This window comes from Rattus norvegicus, chromosome 16 (genome assembly GCF_021556685.1).
Source record: "Rattus norvegicus strain SHRSP/BbbUtx chromosome 16, alternate assembly SHRSP_T2T, whole genome shotgun sequence".
Classification (NCBI taxonomy): domain Eukaryota; kingdom Metazoa; phylum Chordata; class Mammalia; order Rodentia; family Muridae; genus Rattus; species Rattus norvegicus.
Window position 1 is genome coordinate 45,333,112 of NC_141549.1, and position 25,415 is coordinate 45,358,526.

The window sequence follows — 25,415 nt, forward strand, 5'->3', positions numbered from 1 at the left end:
TCAATGCAATCCCCATCAAAATACCAATCCAATTCTTCAAAGAGTTAGACAGAACAATTTGCAAATTCATCTGGAATAACAAAAAACCCAGGATAGCTAAAACTATCCTCAACAATAAAAGGACTTCAGGGGGAATCACTATCCCTGAACTCAAGCAGTATTACAGAGCAATAGTGATAAAAACTGCATGGTATTGGTACAGAGACAGACAGATAGACCAATGGAATAGAATTGAAGACCCAGAAATGAACCCACACACCTATGGTCACTTGATTTTTGACAAAGGAGCCAAAACCATCCAATGGAAAAAAGATAGCATTTTCAGCAAATGGTGCTGGTTCAACTGGAGGTCAACATGTAGAAGAATGCAGATCGATCCATGCTTATCACCCTGTACAAAGCTTAAGTCTAAGTGGATCAAGGACCTCCACATCAAACCTGATACACTCAAACTTATAGAAGAAAAACTAGGGAAGCATCTGGAACACATGGGCACTGGAAAAAATTTCCTGAACCAAACACCAATGGCTTACGCTCTAAGATCAAGAATCGACAAATGGGATCTCATAAAACTGCAAAGCTTCTGTAAGGCAAAGTACACTGTGGTTAGGACAAATCGGCAACCAACAGATTGGGAAAAGATCTTTACCAATCCTACAACAGATAGAGGCCTTATATCCAAAATATACAAAGAACTCAAGAAGTTAGACCGCAGGGAGACAAATAACGCTATTAAAAAATGGGGTTCAGAGCTAAACAAAGAATTCACAGCTGAGGAATGCCGAATGGCTGAGAAACACCTAAAGAAATGTTCAACATCTTTAGTCATAAGGGAAATGCAAATCAAAACAACCCTGAGATTTCACCTCACACCAGTGAGAATGGCTAAGATCAAAAACTCAGGTGACAGCAGATGCTGGCGAGGATGCGGAGAAAGAGGAACACTCCTCCATTGTTGGTGGGATTGCAGACTGGTACAACCATTCTGGAAATCAGTCTGGAGGTTCCTCAGAAAATTGGACATTGAACTGCCTGAGGATCCAGCTATACCTCTCTTGGGCATATACCCAAAAGATACCCCAACATATACAAAAGGCACGTGCTCCACTATGTTCATCGCAGCCTTATTTATAATAGCCAGAAGCTGGAAAGAACCCAGATGCCCTTCAACAGAGGAATGGATACAGAAAATATGGTACATCTACACAATGGAATATTACTCTGCTATCAAAAACAATGACTTTATGAAATTCGTAGGCAAATGGTTGGAACTGGAAAATATCATCCTGAGTGAGCTAACCCAAACACAGAAAGACATACATGGTATGCACTCACTGATAAGTGGCTATTAGCCCAAATGCTTGAATTACCCTAGATGCCTAGAACAAATGAAACTCGAGACGGATGATCAAAATGTGAATGCTTCACTCCTTCTCTAAAAGGGGAACAAGAATACCCTTGGCAGGGAATAGAGAGGCAAAGATTAAAACAGAGACTGAAGGAACTCCCATTCAGAGCCTGCCCCACATGTGGCCCATACATATACAGCCACCCAATTAGACAAGATTGATGAAGCAAAGAAGTGCAGACCGACAGGAGCCGGATGTAGATCTCTCCTGAGAGACACAGCCAGAATACAGCAAATACAGAGGCGAATGCCAGCAGCAAACCACTAAACTGAGAATAGGACCCCCATTGAAGGAATCAGAGAAAGAACTGGAAGAGCTTGAAGGGGCTCGAGACCCCATATGTACAACAATGCCAAGCAACCAGAGCTTCCAGGGACTAAGCCACTACCTAAAGACTATGCGTGGACTGATCCTGGACTCTGACCTCATAGGTAGCAATGAATATCCTAGTAAGAGCACCAGTGGAAGGGGAAGCCCTGGGTCCTGCTAAGACTGAACCCCCAGTGAACTAGACTGTTGGGGGGAGGGCGGCAATGGGGGGATGGTTGGGAGGGGAACACCCATAAGGAAGGGGAGGGGGGAGGGGGATGTTTACCCGGAAACCAAAGAATTATTATTACGTATTAAATAAATTAAAAAAAATTTAAAAAAAAAAAGAATCTGGGTTCAGGTTTAACTGAAGCAGATCAATCCAATGCCAATATGAATTTAAAGTAATACTAAATATTGAAGTCATACTTATTAATTAAATCAGTTTTCAATTCAGTGTTTTCCACCTTATAAAAATGTCTCGATATATTTTCTGGAGTCTTTATGAAGAAGTTATAAAATGGGTAGGAAGGAGCTTTTAAAAAAAGCAAGTATTTTGCAAGTTATATATCTGGAGGTGGGAGTACTAGATTCTATTTTCATGGCCATTCTTCTGAGGCTACTGTTCAAAAGTCAGCACTGAAATATTCACAGTGTCAAGTTTACCCACTGTCCTCTGCTTACCACACCCTTTGATCATAGCATGCACTTGTGCCACGTGTGGGCTATAAATAGCCTTTGGCTCAATACTTATGTACTGCAGTGGGTTGAATCCAATGTCTTCCACTCATCCCTCCGGTGATTAAGAATTTGCATTAACTGTGACACTTTAGCTAATCACATATTTAGGAGATTAAAGATAGAGAAACCTTTCTATAAACCATGTGTTGAAGATAAAAAGGAAAATGGGACTATATTTGAAATGATATGGTTAGGTCATTTTATAGGTATGTCCAACTTGGTAATTTGATCATGATACCTAGAGACTTATATAAATTAATAACTATCATTTCTCTAAAATATATAATCAATCTAGATTGTGATCAATTGGGCATTAACATTGGCATATTTGAACGATTCTTGTTAACATTCTGCTGCAGTTTCATTGGCAACAGAGGTATTGTCTGGAGTGCTTATAAGTTTATTTTTAGCCTCAATTAGGAACTTCAGGGAAATCATAGCTTAAACATATTCCCATTAGATTATGGATCTACTACTCATTACCTAGTAAGAACTTAGTATGTCACCTTTCCATAGTGCTTTGTAGTCAGCTTTGTTCTTCTTCACCCTCTCATTCCTTACTCCGATGTTAGAGAAACTGAGCAAAGTCCAATCAGCGGAGGCTCAGTGGTCGTCGCTTCCAGTGCTCCACCGTGAACCTCTGGCTGGTCTCTGCTAATCTCTAATACCACTCTCATCTGGAAATAGAAAGGTCAAAGGCACATTATAAACATTAACACAACTGCAGAAAAAAACACAGTGGTTATGTGTACTTACTGCTTTTGCAGTGGACCAAAGTTCAGTTCCTTGAGACAGGGTTTCTCAGTGTCCCGGCTCTCCTGGACTCGCTTTGTAGACAGAGCTGGCCTTGAGCTCATAGAGATCCACCTGCCTCTGTCTCCCAAGTCCTGGGAATAAAGGCATGACCCACCACCCTGGGCAAATCTCACTTTTGAAAAAGAGCAAATAAAATTTTGACAATTTTTTAAAATCTCTCTGATCCTGTATGCTCACCTACAAAGAGGGACATCCATTATCTCATGGATTTGTAAGGATCTTGGAAAAACTCTCTAATATTTTGTTGATATCTAATAAATGTTGTTATCATTTAAAAGCAGTTTTATTGCTTTTAAAAGTAATAAGCAAATCTGATGATGTCTATTTCTAAATAAAATTCTAATTCACTGTTACATACCTAACCGCAACCACCCACTGCTCTTCTTTGCACGTCAAGAGGTAACTCCTAGTTTCACATTTTTGAGAACTTCCTGTGAGCCAAGTGTTCCTGGGTTATGTAGACAAATCAGTGAGCAGACAAGTGAGATCTGTGTCTTTATGACACTAATCTTAATGTCAGCTGCTGAATCCACACCTGGAGCAAATACTATATCCAGATTTTTCAAACAGTCCATTTTCTCTCAATTCTGCAATTTGTTTCGATCTTTTCTTTAGTATGTGGACTAAAGAAACAGAAAGTTGAGAGAAGCCTTCCTCTGATGGCTGTCTTCAATAATAGTTTGGTATTTTTATCTCCTCCTTGTCCTCTTCAATATTCCTTCAGATTACCTTTTTTTTTTAATCTATATTTTTCTTTTTGGTTTCACTTTGTCATGGAAACTGCTTCCTGGCTTGGCTTGGTCAAATTTCAATTGGAGCATCCTTTGAAGAACTCCACCATCTGGCCTTAGTCTATTTTAGCATTAAAGGTTGTAATGAGCTTCCAAACTACTTTGCAGAGTCACAGATGCAGGACAGTGAAGTCCATGATCCCAACACCAGATTATTTTTGTAAACATCAGTGGAAGGCTGATAGCAAGAGAACATGGAGGGTACTGGTAAGGCAAGGCACTGAAGCCTCACATATCTGTCACATGGACTTGCAACATCTATGGGAGATGATTAAAGATTGCTCTCTAAAAAGGGAATGAGTACTAGTCAAGAATTGAGATTTCATATCTGTTAAAATTGTCTATTTTTTTCTTATTTTTGACTTATCTTTTGCTTAGTAACCTTACTACAACAAATTTTATATTTTTTTTGTGTGTGACACTTCAGGATAGTGAACATCTGAATCATGTTTAATGGAACTAGTTTTCGAAGGTTGCATGAAAGCATATTTTTTTTTATCAGATGTGAGCACTTTTAGGAATGCAAAAGTCCCTCTGGAACCAGGGAATCTATTCTAATGAGCTTAGATAGTTACCTAGTTTTACTGTGCCTCTGTTTCTTCATTTGTGAGATATGAAGACCTATATCTATTGAGTTGTCAAAATGAAGTTAACATTTTAAAAGTACTTTGAATTACATCTATCATATACAAAATCTTTTCCTAGGATTTATTAAAAACCTAAGTTTTCGAACAACAACAAAAATGTGGCTGTTGTGGTTTGGATGAGAATAGCCCCCATAGGCTTATATATTGTCATGCTTTGCCCCAAGCTGGTGCACTGAGAAGGATTAGAAGGATTAGGAGATATGGCAACCTCCTAGGCCTAAACCACAACAGAAAGTTGATGCAAATTCAATTCAAGGAGAGAACCAAGTTCCAGCCCCAGGAAGCAGAAAGAAATTGACAGCTTTGGCCACATGGTTCTTGCTCTGTGTTTTTCCTAACAGTGGGAACCATTGAGTATCTCTGACTCTTTGCCTGTTCTTGGGAGGCTTTTCCTCCTATTGGGTTGCCTTATCCAGTCTAGGTAGGAGGGCTGTTACCTTGACTTATCATATCTTGCTTTGTTATGCTTGTTTGTTGTGTCTTGGAGGCTGCTCTTTTCTGAAGAGAAACAGAGCAGAAGTGGATCTGGAGAAGACTGGGAGGGCCAGGGAAGAGTGCAGGGGAAGGAAACTGTGGTAGGGTGTGTATGTAAAAGAATCTACATTCAATGAGAAGAAATAGAAAAGAAAAATATAGGAGAGGTAAAGGTGTTATGGAATCTTCTTCAGTGGTTAAGGGAAGCCACTGAGGCCAGGCATGTGACAGGAGAGTCAGTGCATGCATAGAGGTTCAAAGAGGCCAATATATTATGCTATGAAGGTAACCTCCAGATTGCATTGGAGACCCAAGATGTTGAAGATGCCAGAGCACATTTAATTGGGACTTCCTTGCAAAAATGTAGGAAACCTATTGAGAAGTTACACACCAGGTATAGAGCCCAAGGGAGAGAAGTATGGTGCAGTTAACATACCTGAAAGAAGTTGGAGACATGAACATCACTTGTATGTCAGACATGAAGATGCAGATTTGGAGTTGGTACTGCTGGGCTTTGGTCTTCCTTTGGTCCAGTATTTCCTTACTATAGTACCTTTCTTCTCTTTCGTAATGGTAATGTATGTCCTGTGCAACTGTAGGTTGTTGAAATATGTGACCTGCCTTTCAATGTTTCCTTTTATAGGGGAAGGATGTCATAGTTAAGAGATTATTTTGAGTCTCAGATTTTCAACTTCCGACTTGTATACAGTCTTGAGAATGTGAAAGACTATGTGGCTTTTGAAGTTGTGTTTTGCATTACAATATGGCTACAAGCTAATCCAGGGAGTGGAATGTGGTTTGGATCAGAACAGCTCATATGGAACTATTTGAGGACTAGGAGGTGTGGCCTTTTAGAAGAAATGTGCTACTGTGGGTGGGTTCTGAGATTTCAAAAGTCTGGATAGGCCCTGTGTATGTTTCTGCTCTTGCAATGCTAGTCTGCTTCTTGGCATTATAATAATGGATTAATCATCTGAAAGTATAAGCAAGGACCCAATTAAATGTGTTCTTTTCTAAGAGATGGTGTTGATGTCTCCTTACAGCAATCAAAGTGACAAAGACAACAAATGACATACAAACCAAATGAGGAGGACAAAGATGGAGGATGATGTCTAATGGCTAGCTTGGTGGGAGAAAATCTAATAACATACTTGAAGCAATCCCACTAAAATTAGGGACTAGACAAGGCTGCCCACTCTCTCCCTACTTATTCAATATAGTACTCAAAGTACTAGCCACAGCAATTAGACAGTGAAAGGAGGTCAAAGAGATACAAATTGGAAGGGAAGAAATAAAAATATCACTATTTGCAGATGATATGATAGTGTACTTAAGTGACCCAAAAGTTCCACCAGAGAACTACTAAACCTGATATACAACTTCAGCAAAGTGTCGGGGTATAAAATTAACTCAAACAAATCAGTAGCCTTCCTCTACTCAAAGGATAAACAGGCTGAGAAAGAAATTAAGGAAATGACACCGTTCACTATAGTCCCAAATAATATAAAATATCTTGGTGTGATTCTAACCAAGCAAGTGAAAGATCTGTATGACAAGAACTTCACGTCTCTGAAGAAATAAATTGAGGAAGATCTCAGAAGATGGAAAGATCTTCCATGGTCATGGATTGGCAGGATTAATAGAGTAAAGATGGCCATTTTGCCAAAAACAATCTACAGTTTCAATGCAATCCCCATCAAAATTCCTACTCAATTCTTTATAGAGATAGAAAGAGCAATTTTCAAATTAATTTGGAATAACAAAAACCCCAGGATAGTGAAAACTATAATCAACAATAAAGAACTTTGGCGGGAATCACCATCCCTGACTTCAAGCAGTATTACAGAGCAATAGTCATAAAATCTGTAGAGTATTGGTACAGAGACAGGCAGATAGATAAGTGGAACAGAACTGAAGACTCAGAAATGAACCAACACACCTATGGTCACTTGATCTTTGACAAATGAGCTAAAACCACTCAATAGAAGAAAGATAGCATTTTCAACAAATGGTGTTTGTTGAACTGGAGGTCAGCATATAGAAGAATGCAAATTGATCCATTCTTATTACTATATACAAAGCTTAAGTCCAAGTGGATCAAGAACCTCCACATCACACCAGATACACTCAAACTAATAGAAAAAAAGTGGGCAAGAGTCTTGAACACATGGGCACTGGGGAAATTTTTCTGAACAAAACACCAATGGCTCATGCTCTAAGATCAAGATCTAAGTTTTATGGGACCATACAACTGCAAAGCTTCTGTAAGGCAAAAGTCACTATCATTAGGACAAAATGGCAACCAACAGATTGGGAAAGGATCTTTACCAATCCTACATCTGATAGAGGGCTAATATCCAAAATATACAAAGAACTCAAGAAGTTAGACTCCAGAGATCCAAATAACCCTATTAAAAATGGGGTACAGAGCTAAATAAAACATTCGCAGCTGAGGATTATCACATGACCAAAAAGCACCTAAAGAAATGTTCAACATTCTTAGTCATCAGGAAAATGCAAATCAAAACAACTCTGAGATTTCACCTCACACCAGTCAGAATGGCTAAGATTAAAAAAAAACTCTGGTGACAGCAGATGCTGGCAAGGATGTGGAGAAAGAGGAACACTTCTCCATTGTTGGTGGGATTGCAAACTGGTACAACCACTCTGGTACAATCAGTCTGGAGGTTCCTTAGAAAATTGGACATTTCACTACCTGAGGACCCAGCTATACCTCTCTTGGGCACATACCCAAAAGATGCTCCAACATACAACAGAGACACATGCTCCACTATGTTCATAGCAGCCTTATTTATAATAGCCAGAAGCTGGAAAGAACCCAGATGCCCTTCAACAGAGGAATAGATTTTAACAAAAAAAGTGTTATATCTACACAATGGAGTAGTATTCACCTATCAAAACAATGACTTTATGAAATTCATAGGCAAATGGGATGAATTAGAAAATATCATCCTGAGTGAGGTTACTCAATCACAGAAAAACACACTTGGTATGCACTCACTGATAAGTGAATATTAGCCAAAAAGGTCAAATTACCCAAGATGCAATCCACAGACCACAGGAAGCTCAAGAAGGATGACCAAAATTGGATGCTCCCAATCCTTCTTAAAAGGGTAAAAAATATCCATTGGAGGGATATGGAAGCAAAGTTTAGAGCAATGAGTGAAGGAATGGCCATTCAGAGCCTGACCCACATGTGGCCCATATATATACAGTCACCAAAACTAGATAAGATTGGTGGAGCTAAAAAATGCACGCTGAAAGGGACCACATATAGATTTCTCCTGAGAGACACATTCAGAGCATGTCCAATACAGAGGTCAATGCTAGCAGCAGACCACTGAACTGAGAACAGGATCTCCTTGGGAGGAATCAGAGGAAGTATTGAAAGAGTTGAAGGAGCGTGTAACCCCATAAGAACAACAGTGCCAACCAATCAGAGCTTCCAGGGACTAAACCATTACTGAAACACTATACATGGACTGACCCATGGTTCCAACTGCATATGTAGCAGAGAATAGCCTTGTTGGGGCACCAGTGGAAGGGGAAGCCCTTGGTCCTGCCAACGTCAGACCCCCAGTGCAGGGGAATATGGGAGGGGGCAATAAGGGGATGTATATGGGGAATACCTGCATGGGGGAGGGGGAGGGGAGGGAAATGAGGGCTTACGAACAGGAAACTGGGAAGGGGAATAACATTTGAAATGTAAGTAAAGAAATATATCTAATAAAATTTTTTTAAAAATATGATTTTTTCTCAGTTATCATAGGGATGTCAAATTCCAAGGATTAGAATATTCATAAATTGTATATTTATATAAATATAAAAGTCATCTGTAGCATATGCATTAAGGAACTGGTTACTTAACAGTGTAGCACAGTGGCTCAATACAAGAAATACACTATGCACAAATATAGAAGGATTTCAAAATATGGTGAACAGAATAGATACTATACAGTAGTTTATGATATTAAGATATGAAATTGAAAGAATGCTTGCCAGGGGTTACAGTGAGGTGATAGTGCCCACTGAAAAAATGATGTAATTTTCCAGGAAAGAAGAAACATTTCCTATGTTCATGTAACTTACGATCATATAAGAATGTATATGTTGAGATAAATAAACAATTATTTCCCAGTTGAGATCTATGCCTTGACGTACAGGTAATAATAACTGTTGCAAAGTCAACAATAAAGACAAAGGAAACCACAGGGATGCAGACCCATTACTTAAGAACCTGAGGCAGGAAATTCACAAGTTCAAGACTAGCTTGAGGTACACAGTGAACCCCTGTCTCACTCAATAAACAAGTATCATTACAAAAACAAAACACATGATTTTCTGGTGTTTTGGTGTATTCAGGGCTTGCTGTGGTAGAAGAAGTGGGTTCTGATGATACCAAAGTATATTGGCTTCTGTGGCTTATGGGCTTATGCTTGTTTCTCTACATCTGGTAATCCCTGGTGTTTGCTAGTCTGGGTGTCTCTGTCTGGAGTCTTGTGTCCCTGGATTACTTTAGATCTCCTGGAAGGCCCGTGACTCTGGCTGTAGCAGACCTCCTGTGGGGCCTTCAGATTGTGGGGGTCTTCAGAAGGGCATGTATGCTGATGACTTGTTGATCTGGCTGTAGTGACTCTACTGGGAGGCCTCTCTCTGGAAGGCCTTCAGACTGTGGGGTCTTGAGAGGAGCAGTCAAGCTGTTGTCCTGTGTGAAGCTGTTCTCCAGGGATGCCTATGGACTTTGGTTTCTGTTTCCCTGTGTGCAGCAGAACTCCAGGGAGGCTTTCAGTCTGTTGTGTCCGTTTCCCTGCATGCTGCTGAGCTACTGGGAGGTCTTCAGCCTGTGGTGTCAGTTGCCCAGTTGCACTTGTAGGATGATATCACAGGTGAGGCAGGTATAGGATAGAAGGAGGCCTGTCATTGGAGGAGAAGGAGGGATGGGCAGGAAAGAAGTTTGATGGAAGAGGAGGAGAATAGGGGAGAGAGGAGGAGACAGGGCGGAGGAGAGGGGAGAAGCCGTGGCAGGACAAGATGGCAGGTGAGGTTAAGATTCTGCTCTGTGTATTTACAGGTTGTTATTAATGTTCTCAAGGGATGGATGGTACTGGGCTTTGTATGTTTAAGTGGGCAATTATATCTTACCAATTGGATCTAAGATTATTGTGTTGTGTGTTCTTTTATGTGAGGGTTTGAGTGTAGGAAAGTGTGCGGCTGGGCTGTATTTCCGCCAAGATATCTAGCAGATATCTTGGGACACTGCGGTACAGAGCTAGCAGGGTAAAAGACACCACTACTCATTATTATTTTTATATTTTTACAACAACAGCACTATGTAGAGAGTAATTCCTGGGATGCCTTTGAGCTGTGGTGTCTTCATGGGTGTAGACAAGCTGGCAATCTGTCTTGGCACACCACAGGAGCATGTGTTCTACAATGTTCATAGCCTTATTTGTGATAGCCAGAAGTTCCTCAACAAAATAATAGATACAAGAAATGTGGTTCATTTACACAATGAAATACTACTCAGCTATTAAGAATGAGGACATCATGAGTTTTGCAGGCAAATGTATAGAACTAGAAAATACCATCCTGAGTGAGATAACTCAGATGCAAAAGGACATGCATGATATGTATTAGCTAGTGCTAGTAAGTGGATATTGGCCAAAAACAAGTACAGAATTCCCAGGATACAATGCACAGAACTCGAGAAGGTTAACAAGCTGAAGATCCCAAGTGAGGATTGCTCAATCCCACTTGGAAGGAAGAAGAAAGCAATCATAGGGGTGGGGGGTGGGTGGGTTGGTGGAGAGGGAGGAAGGGACTTGGGTGGGAAAAGGAACGGGGAAGAGAAGAGGGGAACATGATCAGGTATTGAGGGTGGGAACAGGACTGAAGCCTGGAGGGCCAGCAGAAAGAATGGAAACAGGCAACCTTGGGACATAGGAGGTAGGGGGACCCTCTAGAATGTGCCCTGAGGGCCAGCAAAAAAATGGAAACAGGCAACCTTGGGGTTAGAAGGTAGGGAGACCCTCTAGAATGTACCAGAGACCTGGAAGGTGAAAGACTCTCAGGACTCAAAAGGAAGGACCCTAGATGAAATGCCTTGCAGTGGGGAGATGGAACTTGTAGAGTCTACGTCCTATAGAAAGACAGGGCATCAAGTGGAGGGATAAGGTCGCCAAGATGAGCCATCATATTATAGTTAAATGTAGAATTGAGGTCATTTTGACTTTAAGTCTTAGTGTTTGCTATAAAAAAAGTGACTAGCTGTCATGCATTATAAAAGTAGCTGTTTATCTTGTCTCCTAATATCTAAAAGATCTATGAATAGAAAGACCTTGCTCCAGTTCTACCCATAGTAACATCTGTTAATATCAGTAGCTGAGAAAATAAATATGAAGGTTAATCAGCAATAGCCTGTGACCCTAAACATCACCCTTGTTGATGACCTTGTACTGGTCTCCAGAAAGACGAAACCCAAGTGCTACATGCTAGAGCTCCTCCCACGAGTCATTCTGTTTTCCCAGAGAAGGCCACTAGCCTGTGAACTCAACAGAATGATCAGTAGTTGAGTGTAACAATTTAAATTATGTCAAAGCAATTAAAAGCCAGCTGAACTGTGATGAAGAGCTGGCAAGCATAATTAAATTCTTTACAGACTATCAAGCAGAGGGGCACTGTGACTTTGGTGGACACGTATCTTTTCTGTCTTAGGGTTCTTCATTAAAATAAATGGCATTAAGTTGTTAAATATCATGCTATGTGTGATGGTTTGTAGATGCTCGGCCCAAAGAGTGCCACAATTAGGTATGGACCTGTTGAAGTGGGTGTGTCACTGTGGACATGGGCTATAAGACCCTCACCCTAGCTGCCTGGTAGTCAGTCTACGACGAGCAGCCTTCAGATGAGGATGTAGAACTCTCAGCACCTTCTGTACCATGGGTGCTTGGATGCTTCCGTGTTCCTGCCTTGATGATACTGGACTAAATCTCTGAACCTGTAATCCAACCCCAAATAAATGTTGTCTTTATAAGATTTGCCTTGGTCGACACTGTGGTTAGGACAAAACGGCAACCAACAGATTGGGAAAAGATCTTTACCAATCCTACAACAGATAGAGGCCTTATATCCAAAATATACAAAGAACTCAAGAAGTTAGACCGCAGGGAGACAAATAACCCTATTAAAAAATGGGGTTCAGAGCTAAACAAAGAATTCACAGCTGAGGAATGCCGAATGGCTGAAAAACACCTAAAGAAATGTTCAACATCTTTAGTCAAAAGGGAAATGCAAATCAAAACAACTCTGAGATTTCACCTCACACCAGTGAGAATGGCTAAGATCAAAAACTCAGGTGACAGCAGATGCTGGCGAGGATGCGGAGAAAGAGGAACACTCCTCCATTGTTGGTGGGATTGCAGACTGGTACAACCATTCTGGAAATCAGTCTGGAGGTTCCTCAGAAAATTGGACATTGAACTGCCTGAGGATCCAGCTATACCTCTCTTGGGCATATACCCAAAAGATGCCCCAACATATAAAAAAGACATGTGCTCCACTATGTTCATCGTAGCCTTATTTATAATAGCCAGAAGCTGGAAAGAACCCAGATGCCCTTCAACAGAGGAATGGATACATAAAATGTGGTACATCTACACAATGGAATATTACTCAGCTATCAAAAACAATGACTTTATGAAATTCGTAGGCAAATGGTCGGAACTGGAAAATATCATCCTGAGTGAGGTAACCCAATCACAGAAAAACACACATGGTATGCACTCATTGATAAGTGGCTATTAGCCCAAATGCTTGAATTACCCTAGATGCCTAGAACAAATGAAACTCAAGACGGATGATCAAAATGTGAATGCTTCACTCCTTCTTTAAAAGGGGAACAAGAATACCCTTGGCAGGGAATAGAGAGGCAAAGATTAAAACAGAGACTGAAGGAACACCCATTCAGAGCCTGCCCCACATGTGGCCCATACATATACAGCCACCCAATTAGACAAGATGGATGAAGCAAAGAAGTGCAGACCGACAAGAGCCGGATGTAGATCGCTCCCGAGAGACACAGCCAGAATACAGCAAACACAGAGGCGTATGCCAGCAGCAAACCACTGAATTGAGAATAGGACTAGAGAAAGAACTGGAAGAGCTTGAAGGGGCTCGAGACATATGGGGATATGTACAACAATGCCAAGCAACCAGAGCTTCCAGGGACTAAGCCACTACCTAAAGACTATACATGGACTGACCCTGGACTCTGACCTCATAGGTAGCAATGAATATCCTAGTAAGAGCACCAGTGGAAGGGGAAGCCCTGGGTCCTGCTAAGACTGAACCCCCAGTGAACTAGATTGTTGGGGGGAGGGTGGCAAGGGGGGGAGGATGGTGAGGGGAACACCCATAAAGAAGGGGAGGGGGGAGGGGGATGTTTGCCCAGAAAGGGAATAACACTCGAAATGTATATAAGAAATACTCAAGTTAATAAAAAAAAAAAAAAAAAAAGATTTGCCTTGGTCATGGTGCCTGTTCACAGCAGGAAAACGCTCACTAAGACACTATGATTGCATTGGGATGAAGACAAATCCAAGCAGCATTACATGGATTTCTTCCTTTTCTTCTTCAAAAATTAAAGAACGGAAAACATTTCTGTGCATCTTAAACTATTCTCCAGGCTTAGACTCTGTGTTTACTGTGACTAAAGGCTATGCCAACTCTAGGACAGGCTTCTATGATCTCTTCACACATGACAGTCTGAGGCCCAAGCTCAGGCTTGGAGAACTCACACCAGGTGAAATATTTGATCATTTACTTCTCAATAATCTTGGCCAGTGCAACAAAATAATGAAGTCTTGAAGGGGTCCAATTAACATCTTTATTTTTCCACATAAAGAAGATAAATAAAAAATGAGAATCAAAATATTACCTTTGTTACCAATAGAATAATACTGACCCTTGTGGTGGTTTTAATGAAAGTAGCCCTCACAGGCTCATAGCAAGGAACACTATAGGGAGGTATGACCCTGTTGGAGTAGGTGGGGCCTTGTAGGAAAAAGTGTGTCACTCTGGGTGAACTTTGGGGTTTCAGAATCCCAAGCATTGTGACCTTGTGGCACTCTCCCTTCCTGCTGAATTCAATGTTGAACTCTCAGCTACCGCTCCAGCACCATGCCTGCTGTGTGCCTTCATGCTTGCTACCATGATGACAAGGGACTTAAAAACTCTAAACTGTAAGGCAGCCACAATTAAATGATTTCAATTAAATAAAGAGACTATGAGAGTTGCAGTGGTCATAGTCTCTTCACAGCACTAAAACCCTAACTAAGACAGCCCTTATATTTAGGTATGGTAGTAGCAACAGCAGGAGCAGGGGCTGTCCCTGAATCTGTTGCTTGCCTTTGGATCCTGTTTTCCTAAATGGGCTGCATTGTCTGGCCTCAATTAGAGAGGAAATACCTAGTCTTGCGGCAACTTGATATGCTCAAGGATAGGAGGAGTGGGGTAATAGGGTGACACCTATATGGGGGCTCCCCCTTCTCCTTTGAGAAAATAACAAGGGAGGATCTACTCAAGAGGGTACTGGGAGGAGGGGGGCTGATATTGGGATGTAGAGTGAAAATAATAATACTAATAATTATAATAATTATAACTATAATTGTAGTAGCTCTCCTGAAACAAAGAGGGCCACTTTAGTAAATTCCACCTCCCTGGTGAGAACCTATCTCTTAAAAAGTAAGACACAGAAATGAGAAGCTACACCAAGCCCACACTTTCCTCCCAGCACTACTGTATCAGGTAATTCATTTTATGTGAAGAGCAACAAGGGGAAGTAAACTCTTGGTTGCACAGTGAAAAATCTCAAAGTGACTAATTAATCCCAGTTATAAAATATGCTACTTTAAGTTTCCACTAGGTCATCAAATCATCCAATAAAGAGAGACAGAAAAGGGGCTTTGCATAGGACATGTGTAGGAGCAGTCAGCTTGTTCAGGCTCTAGAGGTCTGGTTTGAGTTTGTTTCTGAAGTTGATCTCTCTATTCACAGGTTTTTAAAAACAGTTTAACTGACCATGGTCCTTTTACTAAGTCTTTGCTAAAAGGAATTTTCATAAATAGCGTTACCTACTGGAATCTGCAGTAGCAGGAGGGATGTTGATTACAAGACAGTAATGAGGTATCTCCCCATCATTTGTCACTTCCTTTGCAATGGGGCATCATCTCTAAGACCCAAAGTCTTAGCAAGATCACATTATATGATGGCAAAAACTCCTGGCATAATAACACTAAATGATACATAAATAAGAAATAGGATGAAAAATCACATGACTGAGGATTCTGTGGCAGATAAATAGATCCCTTATACTTTAAAAAGGGTGTCTGAGTTAAACAATGGTTATTTGGTTCCACCCCACTTAGTCATATATAAGTCTATTTGTAGGGCAACAATTTTCCTAAACTAGACTTGTATTTACATGTATATACGTGTGTGTGTCAGTTGGAAAGATCTTAAAATACATTCTTTTGCTATTATTAACACTCTGAACAAACATCTTATGGGCTAAATTCTTAATAAAATTAAAATACAATTTAGTTGTTATTACATTGCATCATCTAAAAAATTGTTTTTAATTATTGAAACCATTAACTCCTTTGGGACTTTTGGCAGCAGTGCCGGGCACAAACCAATATTTCTTATTTTATGATCTCTACCAATCAGGCAGCTTAGTCAGCATCTGAAAATACATTAGGAGAGGAGACAGCAAGATGACTGGAAAAAAGGTCAACGTATAAAAACAAACACTAAAAGACTCATGATAATATACATATTAGAAAGCAAACACCCATCCCTCCTCTTTCTTGCTAAATAATGTCATATAAATATTGTCATTTTACATCAATGAACATGCCTTGATCCACCTCATTTTCATTGTGTCACAAACCCACTAGATGTTTAAATTATGTGAGACATTAATCGAGGACATTTGATCAGCTAGAGTTATCAAACCCAGCAGTTATACTGTTCAGTCGTAGGGTGGCTTTCTCTGCTGACATTGTCTCTGAAGACAATCCTTGTTGAGGTCACATTTAGTCAGTCATGTGGTGTAGCTTCTGTCATTATGAGGGGACATAATTTCATAAAAAAAAAACCCTCCCCCTGATATTATAGATCTTTCAATCTTTCCTTCCCCCCTTCTAAAATGTTTCATTGGATTTTAGGAGCTGGAGTGCTTTGTAGATGTATTCATTGGGACAGGGCTTACACCGCGATCGGCTATGGTTTTCTGTAGTGATCTTCATCTGTTGTAAAGAGAAGTTTCTGTGATGAAGGGAGAAGACTATATCTATCTATGGGTTTAAGGACAAATATTTATGGATTGTTAAGGATTATGCTGGTTTACTAAGTGGTGGTTGTTGATTCTTCTCTAATATCTATAACTCACTAGCACTGAGTTGTTAGCTAGCTTTCTAGTACCATAGTTTCCCCCCTGTTGAAAGGCTATTAAATCCAATTAGAAGGCTGATGATTATAGCAAGCCAATCAGGCCACCACTGTACTCCCTTAAAGCAACTGAACCTTGTGCTTCATAGATGTGGTTCATAGGTGTCATAGCTCGGTAGGACTTTGGTTGCTTTCTACTGCTGGAGGCCAACCAAGGGCAACAGCAAGTGGTTGTATATTTGGGGACAATCCTGGTCAACAATTCAAAAAATGGTTTCTCATGCTTTTTTGTTTGTTTGTTTGTTTGTTTGTTTGATTAGGTGGTCTTTGGATCCTAGAGGGGACATTTTTAGCCCAGATGAGAAAAGTTCATTAACTCTATATATGTACATTTATACACTGAATTACATGCATAATGGATTATTTTAGGTCATTAGTTAATAGTATGATCCCCTTCGGTTTTTTCAGAAATCCTTTGTTTTTATCTTTCTCCCTTCTTAAATTTACCTCCTTTCCCCTCCCTAGGGAACCCCCCTTTACCCTATCAAATTGCTTATACTCTGCCTTTCCTCTTTAATCTCCTCACCTTCTTTATCTCCCTCTCTCTTCCTAAGAACCCCCTTTCCCATTTCCCTGATCAGATTACTTGTCCTCTCTCCATTGCTCCCCAATCCCCCAGCCTTTTAATGCTCTCATTTCACTCTCTTGGTTTCTACAAGATATGCATTCACTTTGGTAAATTTGGAGCTAGGAGCCTTCAATGAGAAAGAACAGGTGAGGTTTCTCTTTCAGGGTCTGGGTTACTTTACTCGGTATGATGTTTTCTAGCTGCATCATTTATGTGTGAAGTTCATGATTTCATTTTTCTTTACAGCTCAACAGTATTCACAGATAGGTTTTCTGTAATCGTTGAGGTTTAGCCTTTTGCTGTGTATTGTAATTCTATGTGTGGGCCCCCAAGACCTGGTTGCCCCAGAGAAGAATGAATCTGCACTTAGATTCAAGTGACCTGTGTGACCTTTCCCCCAAGTTATTTCCAACTGGTGAATGAAGATGCCGACAGCCAATAGCTGGGCAGAAGAGACATAAACAGTTTTTAGGATTCCTGGGTCTGGAGGAAGATGGGAGGTCAGAGAGAACCACCAGTAGAAAGAAGGGGAAAGGCGGAAGAGAAAGTTGGCCAGGGTTAGGAGTCATGGCCCTGTGGGCTGGCCAATTGGAATTACAAGCAGCCCAGATGAAACATGATAAGTAATAACTTGGGGTTATCAATAGGAAAGTAGATTCTAATAGCTTAGAAGGTAAATATCTGCTCAGCTTTTGTGCTGTTTAAAGCTTACTGTAAACATAAAGGCTGTGTGTGTCTTTTATCCAGGAACTGAATGATCCAAGGCAGGATAAAAATCCTAAAATGGGATTAGAAAATTCCACAACATTCAATAGGCCATCACTTTCCCAGGTTTACTTCAGCCATTTCACAGGTATTTTATTTACTGGGAACAGATTATTGGGTGTGTCTTAGATACACCTGTACGTGTTCAGTACATTTCATTTATTCTGGCCCTCATCATCTGTAACAGTCATCTTTTCTCTACGTTGCACTATAATCACAATCATAATAATACAAAGTAGTATGTAGGATGATTTGTTTCATCTCCCCACATACATGGCTTCCTCATTTTGTTTATTAACACTATGTAGCATCCCTCCGTCTTTACACTTGTTTCTATAATTTGGGCTGCTGCTTTGATTTTGATAACTTTACTCAGTTATAAACCTCAGTGAGATAGAAAGTGATCATTATACCTTTGTTGCAGCACAATAACTATTTATTAGAACCTTCCTTCATTGAATATAGTGTGGCTGCCTGGGAGATTGAAAAACCAAGGTTTTAAACAAATCTAAAGACCATTCTGACTATAATTACTACATATTTCATTTCCTTGTTCTATTCCATTTGAGTCAGGCCTTATTTCTGTTACAGTCTCCATTCCAGACCTAGAATATATGCTAGGCAATTCTTAAAAGGTCCCGCCTGTATGCTGTATGAAAATTAATTGAATGGTAATGACTGAGGTGTTTCAATATCAGTTTCTCATTAACACTGCATGGTTTACAGCAGATGTTATACAACAACCTATTTTGGTGAACTGGAAATATTTGGAATTGTGGTATAAAAGCACATAACTTAAGTAGAGCTTCTGTTCTCTGTTGAAAGCAAAGCAACAGGAATTTAGTCCAGCAGCCAAGGCATACTAACATAGCCCTGACCGCTATTTGATTGACTTCATTACCCCAGACCTCCCCTTTCAACTTTGTTAGAGGTGAGCTGATACCACACATTTTGAAAATGACTGTCAGAGTAGTTAGTTAAGTCTCTATAAGCACAACTGAAGGCGAACTAGTAAAAGGCTACTGCCCCATACCAAGCCAGAGGCCACGGAAACAGTGAGCGGTGGAGAAGGTGGTTCCCCCTTGGCAAAACCCAACCCTCGTACCCGTTGTTGATTGGCGGATTGACTGAAAGCACCGCCTTTCGGCGCGTGCACGGCCGCGCGGTGGGTGTGTTCCAGTGGGTGGGAGCGTGCGCGCTCCCGCCTGAGGACCGGAAGGGGGCGGGGTAGCGGCGCGAGCTCCCGGAACGTGCGCACCGGGTGCGCGGGTGGGAGGGACTGGTCGGCCGCGGGAACCGGAGCCTGAAGTACAGGTGTCGGAGCCGGGGCTCCCAAGGGAAGGTCGTCACGATGAACACCGTGCTGTCGCGCGCGAATTCCCTGTTCGCCTTCTCGCTGAGTGTGATGGCGGCGCTCACCTTCGGCTGTTTCATCACCACCGCCTTCAAAGACAGGAGCGTCCCGGTGCGGCTGCACGTCTCGCGGATCATGCTGTGAGTGCGGCCGGCCCCTCCCGGGGCTGTGTGCGCGATCCCCGAGGGCTTCATCTAGGCCCCTTCACCGCGTGGACGCGCGTCCCGGTGGCCCTCGGACCCCAACCCTGCGCGGTTAGCTCCCGAGTGGCCTGGGTCAGCGCTCCCCTTCCTTCCTGTTCTGCACGTCCCTCACCCAACCCGGCCAATGAGGGAGCAACACAACAGCACACCCACACCCGCGCTTCCGCCTGGCGCCTCCCGGTCTGCGAGCACGCGTGGGGTCCCCAGCCAGCCCCCAAGCCTCCCGGCCTGGGTTTCCACAGCCCTGCTTGACTGAGGCTGGAAGCGCCTCGGTGGGTGGCTCTGGTGTCGGATCCAGCCAAAGTTGGTTCTCTTTGACAGTCCCTGAACACGTTTGGCTGTTCCTCTTGGACGCACTACTTGCAGCAGCTGCCTTGAAGTTAGGATGGGCAAGATGCACAGGGGCGTTTTAAACATCCCAGCCCCTTGTTATTTTTAATGTCATTCTTTAGCCAGCAACCTGCACAAGTCTTTGGAGACATTAAAAATAGAATTTCGAAGTGACGGTTCTTTCCGTACTGCCTGTTTTATTTAGAGCATTTCCCTCCATTTTCTGACACTTTTATCTTTCATGCAGTGGTTTTAATTCTTGTCTACTCTGTGTGTATGGTCTTCTATAATCTGCCCTGTTCTTTAGCGTTGGCTTACTTATTTTTTTTTCTTTTGTCAAAATCTCCAACAAGTGATTACTCTTACTACTGCTGCTCCTTTTGATTTTTCATTTTTTCCCCACATTTTTCTTAGGTACTGTTGGTGATTTAAATAGATGTGGTTTAGATACCGGTCCTGCCATCACTGCCAGTTCTGTGATGGCTGAGGCAAACTTGAAGCATATTGAATGTTGATGTGATCTTAAACAGGTTTCTTGCTCTCCCGGGTGTTAACATTTGTTGTAAGTGAAGAAAGTCACTGGAAGGATTGTTCTATGAATTTAAGATAATTCTGGAAAATACATGTTGGCTCTGACATATGGCATGCGGTTATAAATAGGTGCTGTGTTCCAGATTATCTTGTGACCCCTTTGCCGCTTTCATTCACTCATTCTGCCTGCTCCACCTAAAGCGTTTATGTTTTTTTCTTTTATTTTTTCTTTTTTTCTCTTCCCTTGTGTATCCTCGGAGCTTCTCATTAGGCAGATGAAAACAGTTGACTGCCTTCTCTTGTATTGATTTATAATATTGATTTTCACACCAAAGTTTACTCTGTGAAACTTAGGTTTGACTTCTGCACACAATCAGCCTTTCCTGTTTCAAGTTGGGTACGTTTTGAGTGATACCGTGAGGGATCATAAAACTTTTATCTTTACTTCTAGAAAAAATGTAGAAGACTTCACTGGCCCTAGAGAAAGAAGTGACCTTGGATTCATCACATTTGATATAACAGCTGATATCCTTCAAGAAAGCATGGCATTGCTTTTTCTGTACATTTGAAATGAGATGTGAATGTAGGAGTTTGGGGAAAAGGGAGTATGACTGTTGACTCTGCCCCAGCCTGCTTTTAGACTCAGTGGACAGAATTAAAGTTTCAGTTTCTTATGTTTATTTTTTTAAATAAATAAGTCAATAATCATAATCATGTTTACAGGAAGGGGGGATGATGAACTGCACATACACACACACACACACACACACTCCCTTTTGGAATGGGCTATATATATATATATATATATATATATATATATATCCTGTATTTTGTTTTAAATTAGTGACTTGGTACATTCCTGAACTACCTATTCTATTTTGTTTTAATGTTCATGTTGCTATGGATGTTTTAAGAATAAGGTCTGTTTGAAAGTTGTGTGCTGCTTTTCAGTCTTTAGAGTCCTTAATTTGTTTACATCTAGAGAATATATTTGATTGGAATGTTAAGCAATTATTTCTTTATTTATCAGCAGAATATTCAACAAAAAATAATGTAAGTATTTAAATATATTATAATAGTTTCCTTTAAAACATTTCTTATGAAAGGAAGTAATTTTAAAAAAATTACTTGTTGGAAAACCAGTTCTCCCCTACCCTAAGGATTCCACTGATTGTACCCCATACGTTGCGTTGTGTCACTGGCCCAAGAATTCAATTTTTATATATTCAGAATATCTGACCTTCATAGCTTAGTTTAAAAAAGAAATCAAGCTAGTAGAAGGCTGTAGTGAGAAAGCATTCGCCCCTGCAGTAGCTATTTAAGCTGTGTATGCCTTGTAGCTCTCTAGCATTAAGGGCCCAGAAATATGTTCACGCTGTTACAGCAGACTATTGCTTAACTGCCTCAGCTTCTCTTAAAGTGCTAATACTATAAAGTATGGAATGGCTTATTTAATATATCAAATTGAGATACACACAAATAAAACATGGCTTCTATGTTGTTGCCAAAAACAACTTTGTTTTTCATCGTTGTAGGTAGGTGTGATGATTTAAATAATTATGTACCCCACACTGATATGTGTTTCCATGCTTGGCCATAGGCAGTAGCACTAGTAGGATGTACTGCCCTGTTCAAGTAGGTGTGGCCTTGTTAGAGGAAGTATGTCACTGTGGAGGTGGGGCTTTAAGGTCTCCATACTCAAGCTCCACAGAAAGTGGAATCCAGTCTCCTGCCTTTGTATTAAGATGTAGAACTCTTAGCTCCTCTGGAACCATGTCTGCCTTCAAGCTGCTGTGTCTTTATACGGTGGCTCTAATTAAATGTTTTCCTTTTAAGAGTTGCCTTGGGGAGTTGGGGATTTAGCTCAGTGGTAGAGCGCTTGCCTAGCTAAGTGCAAGGCCCTGGGTTCGGTCCCCAGCTCCGGAAAAAAAAAAGAGTTGCCTTGGTCATGGTGTTTCTTTACAGCAATGGAAACCCTAACTAAGACAGTAGGTAATTTGTAATTATAGGTGGGTCTATATTTTATATGACCTTTATTAGTATTTAGTAGGCAGCATATTACACAGCTTCATATACTGATTTTTGGTCTATATATTTTATGCTAGATATTTCATTAGACATTGGGCATACTGGGGTGAATGAGCGTTAAAGTCAACAAAACATTTTAAAGACAGCAGAAAAAGCTTCAAAATAAGAGGTTTGACCTCTGCATTTAAAAATCGTCAAAATATTTTAAAAATAGAAAAAGCTCTTTTTCAGAATTACTGCTGTACATAAGCACTATTGAGTGTGTAACCAAAAGTTATGAGTGTCAATATTACTTTTATGATGGGTATACTAAATTGTATTCATAATTCTGCTTTACCTCAGTAAAACCAGTAAGCTAACACTAATTTAGAATTAAATTATTGCTTTGGTGAGTAATCTATAGAATTCCTTGTAGTTGTTCAGCCCTTTGCTTACTTAGACTTTGATTTTGAAGTGATAATGTTCGTGAGGACTTGTCTCATTACTTTCAATTGATGCAGGCTCTGAACCAAGTTGTCCTTTGGGACAAGATTGTTTTGAGAGGTGATAATCCAAAGCTGCTTTTGAAAGATATGAAGACAAAGTATTTCTTCTTTGACGATGGAAATGGCCTCAAGTGAGTGATTCCTTGACATTTTTAACATTTCTAAGTAACATTGGTGAGAAACTGATGAAATGTGTTTTTCTTTTAAAGAAAAAAAATACTGTTCTTGCGGTAGTAATAGCTCAGTGCAGAGCATTGTCGTGACATGTCCAGGATCTGGTTCAACTTCCAGGACAGTGAAGAAGGGAAGGGGATAAAATTATTAGTACAACAGTTTGTGAGAAAAGTGTTTGTGTATTTTCAACTCAGCTGAAAGACTGAAAAAAGAGAAAACTTGTCATCTGTCTTGTAATCATTTCTCTAGTAATGCTACATACAGTAGTCACAATAAAAGTCCACAGCTATTATAGTTTCCTTTCTGTTGCTTTGATAAAACAGGAGGGAAAACATCAGCTGGAGAAGAAAATCTTTATATAGGCTTACAGGTTACAGGTTATCATCAGAGGAAGCCAAGGAGAGAACTGAGGCAGATACCTTGGAAAAATGCCACTTATTAGCTTCCTCGGTTGGCTTTTGTATACACCCCAGACTACCTGCCTAGGGATGGCGCCACCCACAGGGGCCTGAGCCCTTCCATGTCAGTCATTAATTATAAATGCTCTGTAAGCTTCCCTACCTGCCAGGCTAATGGGGTCCTCAGTTGAGGGTCCCTGTTCTGAGATCACTGTATCCTGTGTCATATTTACAGAAAAGTAACCCATACAATAGCTGTTATTGTTGGACGTACAGGGACATAGGGTTCCTCATGTCTGGGAAGGTCATCACTGTCACATGAAAGTTCTGCTTTCTGAACTCCAGTCAGGAGCTTGCATGAGGAGGCAATGCGATGGATCAAGATCTAGTCTAGTCCTGCTTCTTTAAGTTATCCCCCCCCACCCCCCAAATTAGAAGAAGAGGAAATCAGAATGGTTGATGATCAGGATCTCAGGTCACTTTGACATTTTATGGTTTATAAGAAAAGATTTAGGAAAAGAACCAATTTGACCATCTTTGGACTTGCAAATAAAGAATTTGAATTACAATAGATTTTGATCTGCTGCAGTTTGCACTTCTAAATAATGGCAAAATTAGATGTCAGACTGTTGCCTTTTGATTCCTAGCATGAGTCTCATTTTCTCTTCATTGGGATCTATTCATGTAAGTTTTTTTGTTGGTAATTAGCTGCAGCTGTGAGTTTAGGTTGGACATTTAGGCTACCTGTGAATTTAATGTTGATGTCTTTTAGTGCTATCTGTGGATTTCAAATGATACAAGAACATTGTTATGGTTTGTCTATTAGAAACAGCTAATTATAGATGAAGTGTGTGGCCCCATAACACTTGATGAAATTTTTCTTAAATGACAAGTTCAGCTAACCTTTGCTTTTTACATCTCTTTGTAGGGGAAACAGGAATGTCACTTTGACGCTCTCCTGGAATGTTGTACCAAACGCTGGAATTCTACCTCTTGTGACAGGATCGGGACATATATCTGTCCCATTTCCAGATACATACGAAATCACCAAGAGTTACTAAATTATTATGAATTTGAAACATATTTTTATACATGTTGAATTGCATCTCATCTCTTCCCAGTTTCTTCATTGATCTTTCTTGCTTGTTTGCTTGCTTTCTTTTATTTTGTTTTATTTTGTTTTGATGTAAGAAAGACTCAGATCAGAAGACACAGTTGAAGTGAAAGGTTCTGAGGTGCTTAAGCTGAGCTTTGTAAACAGAAAGATAAAAAAAAAGCCTACCAGAGAAGGAGTAGTATGGAGAATGAGGGAACTGCATAGGAAGAATTTGTCAGCAGCATAGGTTTAAAACATTTATTTGCGGGCATAAAGGGCATAAATAAAACATTTATTTAGGGGTCATAAGAATTCTGAATTTCATGTTTGGTGTTTATGCCAGATGGTCCTGACTTATGGGCATTCTCTTCTATCTTAGTGTATGCTAGATTACTGGACACTTTCATGTGGTTCCTTTGAAGTCTGGTTTACAAAAGAGCAGAGTGGTAGAATTTTATTCCATTTGTTTTAGAAATCTCCAGCAGGTTTGCTTTCCTTGAGTGAGTAGCAGCTTTCTCCAAATAAGGAGTAAGGACCTCTTTGAATCCTGTAAATTTAGCAGGCTCATTTTAAAGTTTCAACCCAACCAAATGTGTGTATGTTCAGAATGTTTCTTTGTATATCTCTATACATTTTTACCTTTGCCATAGAAAGTTGAAAATGTTTGCATGGATTACCTCCTGAATTGAATTTGTCCCACTGAACTTGCCTCTGTGATTAACTACAGTTTTCTTAGCTCCATATTTTTATAGTTGAAAGAGTAAGAG

General features: G+C 40.5%; 2 protein-coding genes across 1 annotated transcript; both read left to right on the forward strand.

Moving 5' to 3' along the window:
• The window catches only part of Erich1 (glutamate-rich 1), a gene marked incomplete at its 5' end in the record, with an annotated part of 52,793,804 nt that overhangs the window by 14,462,552 nt on the left and 38,305,837 nt on the right, over window positions 1–25,415 (forward strand).
• On the forward strand, window positions 19,401–24,834 carry Spcs3 (signal peptidase complex subunit 3). The gene is given in 5 exon segments (NM_001191073.1): window positions 19,401–19,543; window positions 20,919–20,992; window positions 21,444–21,520; window positions 22,996–23,111; window positions 24,481–24,834. Coding segments are annotated over 5 exon segments (543 nt in total). The 3' UTR covers window positions 24,614–24,834.